We start from the raw sequence: 14,416 nt of genomic DNA, 5'->3' as shown, positions 1-14,416 counted from the left end.
GCATTTTTGGTTCCTCTCTCATTCCTGCTAAATGAACTTCTACTTTTGCTAAGAATGAAGAACTCACAAAATTATCTAGACCACTCAACATAAAGATTTCAAGTTGACTGAAAGATTCATTTTAATTTTCATCAGAGAATATTCCATATAACCATTTATTTCACATAAATACTTAGTATAAAATTTAGCATTAAGTTCTCTGTAACTTAAAAATAAATTATAGAAATCATATAATTTTAATTTACTCAAATTTACTCTATATTTTCTTCAGTGTAGCAGGAGATTAATTTTGCTTTTTTGCTAAAAAACTTCAAAACAGAACCCATGTTCAGTGTTATTGTTCATAATACCTTAAATGAAATTCTAGATGTAGAGAACTTCAAAATATATGTAGATAACAAAATATTCTTTAAAACTTACATCTATTCCAACCTATCTTATATATGATAGGATTTCATTTTTTTAAGTCAATAGCATTACATCTCTCTTTGATATTCAACATGGAAAACAGAAAACTATGTTTTCTACTAGGATAGAGATTGTTATGTTTTCTCAGAACCCATTCAGCAATGGTTACACTTATGTTATATGTGTTGATTACATATGATAATAAGTTGTGAATCCTATAATTAAAGAAAATAATTCCTTTTTCCAATTTACCTAATTTGATAACAGGAAGAAGTCAAATTCTCTTCAGCGAAGAAAAGGAGGGGGCGGTGGCACAACTGTAGAAATTAAAGAGGCACAGTAACACTTAAAACACAGCTTCCGAAGATGTTAAACTTCTAATCCAGCCAACAGACACTGTAAGAACATTTTTTTTTTTTTTTTTTTTTTTTTTTGAGACAGGATCTCAGTCTGCCATCCAGGCTGCAGTGCAGTGGTGTGATCATGGCTCACTGCAGCCTCTACTTCCCGGATCAAGCAATCCTCCCACCTCAGCCTCTCGAATAGCTGGGACCATAGGCACGTGCCACCACACCCAGCTTTTTTTTTTTTTTTTTTTTTAATTTTTGCTGAGATGAGGTCTAGCTCTGTTACTCAGGCTGGTTTCAAACTCCTGGCCGCAAGTCATCCTCCCACCTTGGCCTCTGGAAGTTCTGGAATTACAGGCGTGAGCCATCCCACCCAGCCTAGTATTTCTTTTAACAGCTATTTCTGACCACATAAGATATTCAGACCTGCACTTTGATATCAAAAAAGGTCAGTAATAAAAATGCCAGTAATATGCTGTTGCCAAATATAGTAATTCTATAGGGATAAACATTACTATTTGAACAGTATGTGATTTGAAACTACTGACATTTGTAAGACTAATGAAGGACAGGCAACTAGAAGTTTCCTACTGCAGCTTCAAGATATACTGATCAAATTATAGCAAGATCATAGTGATTCTGCATAAAGGACAATAAATTCTAATACAAATTACAAACCTTAATCAATTTCTTGGTCTAGCAGGTAAGAAAATAGATAGTCAATGTGACCATTTAAAAGGACCAATCTATATGTCAAAAGATAGAAAACCAAGCCATGTGCAATGTGCCACTCCTGTAATCTCAACACTTTGGGAGGCTGAGGCAGGAGGATGGCTTGAGTCTAGGAGTTTGAGACCAACCTAGGCAACAAAGTGAAACCCCAGTCTCTACAAAAAAAATATTTTTTAAAAAAAATTAGTCACACATAGTGGCATATGCCTGTAGTCCCAGCTACTTGAGAAGCTAAAGTGGGAAGATCACTTGAGCCCAGGAGTTTCAGGCTGCAGTGGGCTATAATGGCACCACTGCACTGAAGCCTGGGCAACAGAGCAAACTGCTGTCTCTTAAAAATAAATAATGTAATAAATATAATATAATATAATACAATACAATATAACAAAAAAAAGCAGTTTGAGCTGTCTGTAGTAACTGATTTAAAGTGGTCAACTGATAATTTTAAAAAACATGGTCTTTAGAGTTAGAAAGTCGTTTCAAACTTCACTGATTTTGAGCAGGTTGATTAAGCTAGGTGATAATGAGTCACTTTATTTGTGAAAGAAGATTAATAATCTCTACTTTTTTGATTGTTAAAAGATTTTACCAAAAAGAAAAACACATAACCCAATTAAAAACGGGCAAAGGACTTGAGCAGACATTTCTTCAGAAACGATGTACAATTTTTAATTGTGGTAAAAAGCACATGACATAAAATTTACTATATTAGCCATTTTTAAAAATTATATATATAAACACATATATTATATGTTTATGTATAAACATATACATTACATATTTATATATAAACATATATACTACATATTTATATATAAACATATATTACATATTTATGTATAAACATATCATATATTTATATATAAACATATATTTTTCTATAAAGAGATATGAATATATAAATAGGTAAACATATATAATATATATTACATATATGAACATATAATACATTTATATATGAATATATAATATATAACATATCTATATATGAATATATGATATATCTACATATGAATATATGATATATCTATATATGACTATATGATATATTTATATGTGAATATATGATATATTTCTATATGAATATATAACATGTATTATATAAATATATATTATGTTTATAAGTAAATATATATTTATAGAGATATTATATTATATATAGCGATATTATATTATATATATATAGAGAGAGATATATTATATTAAGTGGGATAATATATTTAAAGTGCCTAGCATATAACAGAGACCCAAAACAGCATTAACAGATGAGAAAGCATTACTCTTCCATGTTTAAGGACAAAGTCTTTGGAGCCAAAATTCTACTACTGGAGACAGCCCTGACTGATACTAGCTGTGTGATCTTGGCCCTGAGTTTCCTCAGCTACACAATGGATTAACAGTTGCACATTCCATATGGGGATATTACTAATTAATACGTTTTTAAAAACTAGTCAGGCACAGTGGATCATGCCTGTAATCCCAGCACTTTGGGAGGCCAAGGTAGGAAGATCACTTGAGCCTAGGAATTCGAGACCAGCTTGGGCAATATAGCCAGTCCTTATTCCTAAAAAGTTAAATTAAAAGTGAACTTATAATAATCCTTGCTTGTGATATGCCATATTAAAGTGCTTATTATTATTACATTATTATCAGTTTCTAGACAAGGAAGAGTCTGGCATTATGTTTTTATTATAAAATTTTTAGCACTTAACCTCACTTGATATTTTGGGTGAGTGTATTTTTGCCATCATCATTCTCTATAGCCATAGCAAGTAAAATTTTGAGTATCCTATTCACATACAATATAGACTATTTGTGGATTTAGCTTATTTTTAAAGGTAATTTGGTTAGAAAAACATTCATTAATTAAATTCTTTTAAAATTATTTCCATCAAATATCTAGTGAAGTTGTATTTACTTTATAAATTCTGACACCATAGTTTTCTAACACATATTTTTTTCATTTTCATTATCTTTGCCATCTTGCTTACTATATACATGTTTAGCACACTATTAAAGACATTGTGTTTAAACTTAATTACCATGGTTAGTTGGAATTTTCAGATAATAAAATAAGACAAAAAGAGGAATCCATCATAAAATAGTATGGAAAGTTAAAATAGAGTTTATTTTTCCTTGCGTATTCAAAACTGTAGATAAATATGTGGGATGATTTTATTGATGAAATGCTATAACAATCTGAAAATAGAAACATTAGCATATAGTTCATTCTAAATCCACATAACAAAAGCTTAAGAGAATGCTGTGGAAAAAGAAGCAATTTTTGTATACGCCACTTGCTATTTGATTGTATCAAATAGCCATGTATACTAAATGTAAGTTCCTTTCCTAATTATGTCAATAGTAAACCAAACTACCAAATGTTCACACCTATATATATATACACTCACACACACACACACACACACACACACACACACGTATTTTACAGATAAATGCAATAAAAACAGTATTTAAACTTTTTTTTTTTTTTTTTTTTTTTTTTTTTTTTTTTTTTGTGAGACCTAGTCTTGCTCTATTTCCAGGCTGGAGTGCAGGAGCATGATCTCAGCTCACTGCAACCTCTGACTCCCTGGTCGAAGCGATTCCCTTGCCTCAGCCTCTGGAGTAGTTGGGATTACAGGTATGCACCATCACACTCAGCTAATTTTTTTGTATTTAGAAGAGACAGGGTTTCACTTTGCTGGCCAGGATGGGCCGATCTCCTGACCTCAAGATCCACCTGCCTCGGCCTCCTAAAGTGCTGGGATTAGAGGCATGAGCCACCATACCCGTCCAAAACTGTCTTTTCTATATTGAAATAGCATAATTTAAATAATCAATAACTTTACTAATCAAACAGCTATGAAAACAGAATACTGAATTCAATTATCTCTGTTTTACAATAAGAGTGATAATATGGCTTAACAGTATCCAAAACATACAAGCCACATATAAAAACGGAAAGAATCTACCTCACACAGATTCTTAAGATTATTATTACTTATTCAACATGATGCTTTTAAAACCAATAAATGAACTAATGAAATATACTGGTGCTATTCCTGAAGGAGGGAATAAAAATTTTTATTAGGCCATTATTCTTAAATTCTAAATAGAAAAATCTGCAATATATATTCGGAGGTCGGAGACAACATTTCTGATTCAGACCATTATTTCCTCGATAAAGGAAAGAGCTTGTGAGCAGAAAATTGAAGGCCAGATGACTTCTGGTGGAAGAATATTAGAGAAAGCATCAATCCTTTGGGAGAAATGACGTGATTGTAAGGGAAAAATAACTGTATGAAGACTTTTTACCTACCCTTTTACCTTAAATATTTGTATACCATATTATACTATTATTAATTTAATTATGTGTGGGTAACATATTAAGCAAAAATATATAATCATCCCTTGCAATATAATCATGCCACAAATATATATGAAAAATGATAAATAAATATGAACGTTTTTCTTTAGCAAGTATGAAGATGGAAAAATCAAGGATCTCTCCAAAACACAAAACCTGATAGAAAGTGCAATTCACCATCTCTGTTTATGATTCAGTTAAGAAGCTCAGGCATTCTAATTGCCAGTAATCTCCTATGTCAAGAAAAAAAAAAGAAAATCTAAAGAGTAAAGCCTGTATGGGAATTCTGGCAAATCCAATTTGCTGCAGTTTTAATTTCCTAACTGTCCCAGAGATAGAACGAACTGTTCCAGAGAGATAGTAGAGTTTTGCCCCGTCTCTACTAAAAAAAAGTACAAAAAATTAGCCAGGCGTGGTGGCAGGTGCCTGTAGTCCCAGCTACTTGGGAGGCTGAGGCAGGAGAATGGCGTGAACTCGGGAGGCAGAGCTTGCAGTGAGCTGAGATCCAGCCACTGCACTCCAGCCTGGGCGACAGAGCCAGACTCCGTCTCAAAAAAAAAAAAAAAGATTGTTTTCTTTGCTTTCAAGCCTAAGAGCTACATGAACCTGGCAAGGGTGTCACTGCTAGTATTATTTCAGCAAAATGTTGTTTGTATTAGTGGTACTTTCCTTTTCCTGCATCCAAGGAAATGCACCAGTAACAGCAAGAGAGTATCCTGTTCTTTAACTAAGAGATGTGAGAAGTAAATTCTGATTCTTGCCCACCAATCACCATTAATGCCTTAACCCAGGGAATTCCAGACCCATGACCAAAGATCTACAGCTCAAAAAAGATTTCGCAGAAGTCATGCTAAATGATTTCACTAAAGGAAAACAGCCTTAGTATGTAGATTCAGGCTCTCCTTAACATGATAGCTTTTTGGATACTCTGCTTTGGTTTTGACCTTCGAAATTTCCTTTTAGAAATTTGCACACTACTACTTACCACCAAACTCCTACAACTAGAATAGTAGGTACTAAGTGTTGTAGTTTTGGCCCAGCGAGCACGACTCAAGCATGTCCATCATGGCTAAGAGGATACTGGGATAATATGGAATTTGGAAGAAAGATTGATTAGGGAGGAAAACAACTGACAGGCAATGATAAAAAAAAATTCCCATCAGAGGACACAGGGGTGGAGACTGAGAATATTTTCAAGAGATGTTTAGATGATTGAAAGAGCATAATCAGATACAATAGTCACCAAAATTTTCTCTGAGTACTGAATATTGCTTGCTTTCTTTTAGTGTCGATGATTCCTATTAAAGATTAAATTTCCCAGTATCCCTTGTAGCTAGGTGTTGACATGTAGCTAAGTTTAGGCCTGTGGGATACAAGTAGAAGTAATGTGTGATTACTTTCAGGTGAATTCTGGCACAAGGTGATTGTCCTAGATTTTCTCTTAAACGCCTCCTGTTAGATAGGAAATGGCCATTAATAGAAAAGCTTGCTTGAGGGAGTAACCCTGAAAGCCCAGGCCTGGACACCCACTTCTTGATTGTCTCATGCTTGCGAAACAGAATTCTATCATTACTCGGGTACTCTGATTCAGGGTCTCCTTTCTGCAGGAACTTAACCTCTCTCTAACCAATTCATTGGCAGTTGTAAGTGAGGTGGAAGAGAAAGAAATAAATCTGAACTGTCAGTACAGATTTACCGATACAACCATTAATTGAAGTTCAGCAGTTGAAGAAGAAAGGGAAGACACTAGTGCTTGATATTATCTATTAGGCAGCAAAAATATTTAAAGATGTTAGAGCAACACAATTATATTGTCAAAGAGAAACTATGGAAAAAAGAATTGAACCAACTGGCCAAGGGAGCACCATGATGCATGTCATTGTCATCTACTGTTGACCATTCTAAAACTGGACACAACAGCTTGGACATGGCATTTCTATTTTGGCACGTTTTGGAACTTACAGGACTAACGTGGTTTAATACTTACAACTTTATATTTTATAAAAATTGAATTTTTACTTAAATTACAAAACTGGGCTTGAGGTGGTCAGAAATTGAACTGGCCAATAAAAGGCAACACAGCTCTAAAAAACCGTTAGGTAAGGATTTTTCAGTTGGCAATGTATTTTGAATATAATGTCACCTCATTTAATAAGTATTTTCTAGTGATAACTCTGAGACAATTATTGTGGTAATGCTAGGTGAATTGTAGGATTGTGGAGAGGAAGGGAGACTACAGTCTGTAGCTATAGGGAGTTCACAGTCTAATGGGGTGTCCAAATCTGTAAACTAGAAGAAGTAGAAAGAGTAGAAAAGATGAAATGATTTTCATTAATGAAAAAGACATATAAATACTCCAGGAACTTATGGAACTTGGATAGTATTTATAGAAGTCAAAGATCAGTCTTTAAAAATAAGTACATAAAATGAAATAAAATTATGACCCAGATCCTGAAAACTAAAGTTGTATAAGAACATACAATGTCACTCTGAGTCACAATCATAAGATCTAAAAGCCTCCAACCCCAAAGTCTTACTGTCAGAGTAGCAAAATAAATGCTCTATAGCAGTACACGATGTTCCTTTTGTATATCTAGCTAAAAAGTTTAAATATATAATCCCAAACAAGCTGTAAGAAACAGAAAAGCACACTGTGTCCACACATGTAACAGTAAATGAAATCATCTCAAGCTATAAGGTGCGGAAAACCTAACCAGGAAAAGAAAAAAAACATAAATAAACCTAACATGTCTTAACATTTTGGGGGTGGGTAGATTGATGTTGGCTTTCTACTCAAAATGTTATGTGTAATAACTATAGACATATATGGTGCATACAAAAAACCTATAGCACAACATATTGTTGCCTCTGTATTCAGATTATTTAACCTGTTATCAATTTGACATACACACATATAACACATATATGTAGATATACATTTATGCATGAATCTACACACATAAATACATATAAACATAGACAACATACAGGGACAGAGTCATTTCTTTCTCTTACACTTTTACACTTAGTTACACTTTTCTAGTCATTGATTGGAAGTTATGAGAGCCAGAGAGTTAAAAGTATTGCTTGCTTCTCTATAATTTCTGTTAGGATGAACGCATGGAAAATCGACTAAAGTTTTGTGATCAATTCATACCTCCTGAGAGAATCTGATAATGTGATACCAGCTCTAGCTAAGATTCCCTCCAGAAACAAGCAGATCAGCGGATATTCTCTGACCTGCCTTCCTCCATCATGTGATACCTGAGGACAAAACCAAACTCAAATCCTGAGTGGCAAGCAGGGTAGTGGTTGTAGTAGCAGGTTTAAAAAAATAGGAGTGTGGAGTTTGTACTATGATCATGACTTAACTAGGGATCCTGATGACAAAAACAAGAGTCAGGATGCTGCCAGAGCCACTCTTGCTGCTGTAGTTACTCACTGGCCCCAGAATTGTCAAAGATTGCTTATTGCTTCTCTTAAGGGGTCAATTGCCTCTCTCCATTAAATCTCCCCATGATTTAAACGGTATGAACAATAGTCCAATAAAAATACTATTGCGTGCTACAGTCTTCACCAGCTCTGATCTGCAAATGTATATACACTATATTTACAAGCTTTTAAGAACTAAACACAGTGCTCATAATCACCAAAAAAGCAAAAGAAAGAGAGAAAAATACTCATGATAATGCACTCAATTAACTGTGAAGAATTCCCAAGAAATGCCTATGTTCTCAACTATACTGAAATGTAGGTAATTATTACCACAGTTACAAATGTTGCTTCATAGTAAGAAACACTGAAAATGTACATTTTCATAAGAATTGGATATCCATTATGGAGAAAGCATTCTTAAACAGAGAGAATAGTAGTTCACTTTATTAAATATGTCCAAATTATTAATAAACCTTTAACTTTATTTTTGATACATATTGTTGAAAAGTATAATGGTAAAACTTTGTTGCCAGAAAGGAGGATCTCTCAACGGTAAGAGTATGCCTGTAACTCAAGAAATATAACCAGGGCGCATAATAAACCTAAACAAAGTATTGAGAGAGCATTCCTTATAGATTCTCATTATCTGAATTTTAATGACCTGTACAGCCATAGAATACTTTATTTGGAGTAGACATAGAAACAAATTGTTGTATTTACTTTCTAACAACAGTAGAAGTTGATAGACCCTTGGGAATCTTTACTCCTCTGCAGCCCACTAAGTGCCAGGAAATATCCTTCACCATCATCCATTATCTCTTAAATAATCTGTGCACTTAAGAACCTCACCTTTGATGAAAAAGTCAAATAAAAAGAAAAAACAAATTAAGAATGTTCTACCTACTATTCAACACCCGCAAATCAGGTATTTTTTAAAAAGTCAACTTATAATTTGCGTGCCTCTGAGACATGTCAGCCTGTATTTTATATTTTCTCAATATTCTACATGTCCTTTAGCTTACATTAAGGTTAAATTTGTAAAGTTAAATTGTAGAACTTTCTTATTGCATTAAATATATCTAAAGGATATTAAACATCACTTAAGGAATAAATGTAAACTGAAGTTGATTATGGTTTCTATAACACTAATGGTAACCATTCCTTAAAACAAAAAGTTCAAAATGAGCCCCAGGTATTTTTATTGAAAAACAAATTTAATTTAATCTAGAACGATTTGAATTTCCATTAAAGGGTATAATCCTGTTTTTATTATATGAGTTACTTAAAAATTAGCATGGCCATCATTCCTCTTTTTTCTAAGTTTTTATTATATTGATGCCTAAATACAATATTTGAGGGCTTCTCATATTTTACCTTTTTTTTGTCATTCCTAATTATTGCATGTATTTCAATGAAATCAATAATAATTTTGATAATGTTATTATACCATGCATTACTAATTAATTCACTGGTTCCAAATTCCATACTCATTTATTACATGATAAAGGGTATGGTTTAATTAAACTATAAAATACAAATATTTGAAATATGCAATACATAATTGTATATTTGTATTTGAGCTAATACAATATGAGCTAATAATTCAGTTTCCTCATAATGATCCTGATTTCCAATTCTCCTAATATATTCACAAGAACAGGATGTATGAATCCTTTACTCCTGCTCTGGGAGAAAGTAATGGTAGTCCCACAATTTTTCCACCGAGGAATCTTGTATACTACTCAACAGAGCCCCCCCCCCCAAAAAAAAAGCATATAACCAGTTTATGTACTGAATATATACCATTGTCGAGAGAGTTTTTATTTTATTTTATTTTAATATCCCATAAGTATAACCTAAGTAAAGCATGCTGGCTCTATCTACTATACTTATGTTTAAATGTGTTGACTTTTCTATATCTTTAGATTAAGTGAAACTTTTATGCTTTCCTAAAACATACATATTAAACTCTTTATCAGAATTTGTATACTAATAACCAAATAAATTAATAATTTTCAAAACAGTGAAAGCTCTTTATGCCTATAGCATTAAGTGTCGTACACTCCAAGAGTCCTTCAAAAGGACAACAAAGGTACTTTATTCAACAGACTTTGCTAGCATAGAGTAGTCAAAAATACTGGAGGTTTCTCCTATATTAATACCTACTCATTGTAAGCTTGTTTCTCCTGTGTTAATACCTATTCATTGTAAGCTTGTCTTTGCTTTCATTGCTTCTCTAGCATTTATATTGAGGAAACAGAGATAATGAGCCTCAATGGCAGTAGTTCCTATGCTCACCTACTCTCACCTAACTCTATCCACTCTCTTTGTTCCTAAAGCTTTATTGTAAATCAATTATATTTACATATTTATATTACAAATAAAATATATAAAGAGTAACTTTTATTTTTAAAATTATTCAATTAAAATATAATGCTAAATTGTATTTTTAAATATTATTTAAGATAGTTTTCAAATGTATTTCAAAAGAAGGAACGGTTCAAACTTTCATTAAGGAGTTACTTGTAAAACAGTGCTGATTATGTAAAACAGGAGGAAAAAACTAATCATAAGGATTAATCCAAGCAATAATCATGCTGATGCTTCCCAAAGCTTTTTTATAAATCAAATTAATTATATTTTATGTGAAAAAAAGCACAAAACAAAAGTACTTCAGTTAAATTGTTTCTCAAATAAGAGGTTCAGAATTCCATGTTTCTTTGCCCTCAGATAAAGTGAGTACATAAATCATTATTTGCGATATGAATGCTCATGCAGAACATTTAAAGGTAGATTCATGCAGTATAGTATTATTTCAAGTAATGTCTTATCGCCATGTGCTTCTAGCTGAAAACCGACTGAAAAAAACATCCTGAGAGCTACAGAAAAGATTATTAAGCTAATGATTCCCCAAAAGGGAAAGAATATGCATAAACAGCAGTGGGGTGGATGGTGCAGATAAGGATTCTATATTATGCATTTGGAATTATTATTTGAGAAACCACACTGTCAGCATACCTTTTATCATTTTAATAATAAGCAACAGGTGGTTCAAGGATTAAACAATGATAGCATTTATCTGCTCCATTCCCTCCAGAAGTCATCTTTACAAAACCATAACTGTCTTACTAAAATGGTAATACTAAAACCTGATGAAAGTTTTTCCAATAAATCAGTATTATATTTTTAGGTATTGCATATACTTCAAAACAGATATTTGCATAATATGTATCAGTAAATCCTTTGAAAAAATTATGCACAATTTTGATGAACTTTTTCCTTGAGATCATAGAGCAATACCTGAAAATGATACAGCAATAAAATACTGTCTCTATAGAAAGTGACTCCATAAATTCTAGCCTATTTAGTTATCTAGTAGGCAACTCAGCTTGTATCAATAGTTTAAATCAAACACATTCACAAACTGCCCAAGTCACTCAATAATTCAATAAAGTAATTTGAATAAAGTAAGAGAAGACTAAGTTATTCAACATTTAAAATACATTTTAGAGAAGAAAGCTTTTATCTCTGCTCTCGTTGAAGATAGCAATACTCTTACTATTCTGCCAGCGAGGAATCTTGTGTAGTTGATTTTATCACTATTCAGCAGAGCTAAAAAAAAAAAAAAAAAAAAAACACCCCAAAACAAATAGAAAACAGCATGCAACCAGTATTATCTACTAAACATATCCAATTGTTGAGAGGTCTTTCAAAAATTCATTTCTAAAAGATTTTAAAGCAGCCATTAAATAATGAAATGTCATAATGTCAAACACTGTTCAAATACTGATAAAATGTTCAATTTTTTTGCCAAATGAGAGCGTGATAAACAAATTCTCTTTAGGTTTAGGAATATCTCACTCGCTATCCTTTTTGCTTGTACTCAATATTAGTGTAAACTTAAAACAAATATGCAAGGGGTATGTTTTTATAACGGCATTTATTTAGCAATAAAATGATGCTTAAACTTTGTTCATAAAGTATGTAGGCAAAGTTCTCCATTAAATATTCTCAATCAAATGACTAAACCTAATTTTAAAGTAAAAATTTGTGTTCCTTCAGGAATCCCTCTGCTACGTTTGACTTGTCAGCTACTTCATGTAGAGGTTGAGAGAATGGGTTAGAGGAGGAAGGAGGAAATCTAGCCTAGGCTCCCATTTATTTTCCCAAATGGTGACCGAATCAGAGCTGATGAAAGAAGTTAACTCATCTCCACGTAGTGCACTGCAGATGTACTCCACGAGAAATTCTCTCAAATGTCACGGTAAGTATTGGCAATGTGTCTGGGAATCACGCTCGCTCCAGTTCATGCCTTCCGCGCTTTAAAGGGTGGGCTGGGGGCAGTATTCAGCCATCTGGGCGGCCTCCTCACTGGGACAACAGAGTTCAAGGCTTCCAGTCGTACCGCGCTCTGTATGTGAGCAGCTCTTACTGGGCTCCATTCAGATTAGGTGAGGGAAAAAAAAATGACTGGCAAGTCATGGTCACTGGCTTCAGGTGTCTAAACCTGGCTCCCTCTTAATAACCCTTTTGAAAACTCCCCAGGGGAGCCTACGGTTTAACTCCTTCATGGCTGTCACCTGCAACCCTCCCGCCCTCGCATCCCCTTCACGCAGATTTCAAGGCAGTGATTCATTTTGGAAAAAATGTAATCAAATACATTGCAAACATGTTCTGGATTAAAGTCATGTTGAAGCACAAATCTGATCGACAATTTTATGTAATCGGGAGCAGTTCAACGAGTCCCTACTGGTGCCGCCAAACATCCTCCCACTCTTGGAGAGCGGGCATTTATAAATCTTACATCTTCCTACCTCCTCCCTCAAATTCCTTAATGGACCATTAGCGACGGGATCGATCCTAGTTACTTTAGTAGCGATACATCGCAAAGGCACATCTGCTGTGTTTACCAGTGCCAGAAACACCATTCAAAAGTTGAGAGGGTAGACCCAGCACTTTCTAACCTTTGTGGGCCAGGAGGGGGCACAGGGGAGAGCAGGGTGGGGGAGGAAGAGTGGGAACCTTGTGAGACCTGAACTCCTGTGCATCCAAGAAGCAAGCCCTTGAACCAGCTGGGAGGGGGCAGCGGAACTGTGAACTTCTCCAGCAGCCCTGCGCCGCCGCACTTCCCTAAATCCCTCTCCTCAGAAAACGGACCCCACTCCCCACCCACACCCGGCCACCGCGGCCCCCGCCACGGAGCAGCGCGCGCGTGTGCCCGGGGATGGGGGTGCGCGGCACTTACGTCTCGGAATTTGTTCCACTGTCCGACTTCCTTGTCATACTGAGAGATTGTGGTGAGCCATTGTTTATCATCCAGAAAATTACCGCCGTCCGACCGCCCCCCGGCTGCAGCCACCGCCGCGGCAGCTGCGAGAGACTGACTGCACCAAGCGGCTGCACACACACACAGTACGGCTGACACCTTGAGCATCTGGGAGAGGAGACACAACGGGGGTGGGGGGGGGATGTCAGTGTCAAATAAGAGGTACGAAGCCAGGGGCGACCCTGGAAAACATACATTAGCAACGACGGGGGTAGAGGGAGGAGGAGACAAGCAGAGGCAAGCGTGTCCCCTCCCCGCAGGCTTTACCCCCAAAAGCCGGGCACTCACTCATACACACGCAGACCCAGAGGAGAAGAGGTGGGTATAAGGAAGCAAGCCCCAGCCGCAGCAGCCCGAGCGGGCAAAAAAACCGCTTCCTGGCACATCACCTTGTTGTGAGCCAGCACTGTGCTCGCAGCTCCTGCTGGAAATGCAGCCCTGCTCTGCCAACTCGCTGCTTTCTGGAGCTGCTGCACGCGCCGCCGTCTCGAGCCGTCCACTCAGCTCCCTGCGCCCGGCGCGCTCCCCCCATCTCCACCCTCCCTTCGCGCGCGGATCTCCAGCTTACTCCCCTCCGTTCCCCCTCCCTCCTCGACCTCCGTTTTTTTCCTCTTCCACCTCCAGCTGCAGTTGGCTCCGGATACGACGCTTGGCTGGAGCCAGAGGACGAGTTAGCTTCTAGCTTAGGAATCCTTATCTGCTTTGTAACCTCTCCCCTCCAGAAGAGGTTCTCATGTTCGCGAGAGAGCCTGCTCATTCTCTGCTCCTGGATTTAACACAAAGCTTACTATCTCTCGC

General features: G+C 35.7%; 1 protein-coding gene across 8 annotated transcripts in view; it reads right to left on the bottom strand.

The window, feature by feature from the left end:
- The window catches only part of SPOCK3 (SPARC (osteonectin), cwcv and kazal like domains proteoglycan 3), a 483,863-nt gene extending 469,715 nt beyond the window's left edge, over positions 1-14,148 (bottom strand). For 5 of the 8 annotated variants that reach the window (XM_023228615.2, XM_023228604.2, XM_023228623.2 and 2 more), the window contains exons 1-2: positions 14,008-14,148; positions 13,538-13,726 (exon numbers count right to left, since the gene is read on the bottom strand). Coding sequence is in view for 6 of the 8 variants with exons in the window: in XM_023228604.2 (XP_023084372.2) it covers positions 13,538-13,726 (189 nt within the window). In the remaining 2 variants the exon portion in view is untranslated. Of the gene's footprint in view, positions 1-13,537; positions 13,727-14,007 lie in introns of those variants that run through there. The other 3 variants (XM_023228629.2, XM_023228590.3, XM_023228598.2) reach the window with 3 other exon arrangements.
- Between the last annotated feature and the right edge of the window lie 268 nt (positions 14,149-14,416).

The sequence above is a fragment of the Piliocolobus tephrosceles genome, chromosome 3 (assembly GCF_002776525.5).
Source record: "Piliocolobus tephrosceles isolate RC106 chromosome 3, ASM277652v3, whole genome shotgun sequence".
NCBI classification, from domain to species: domain Eukaryota; kingdom Metazoa; phylum Chordata; class Mammalia; order Primates; family Cercopithecidae; genus Piliocolobus; species Piliocolobus tephrosceles.
The sequence above is the reverse complement of the archived record's forward strand: the minus strand, read 5'-3'. Positions and strand labels throughout refer to the sequence as shown.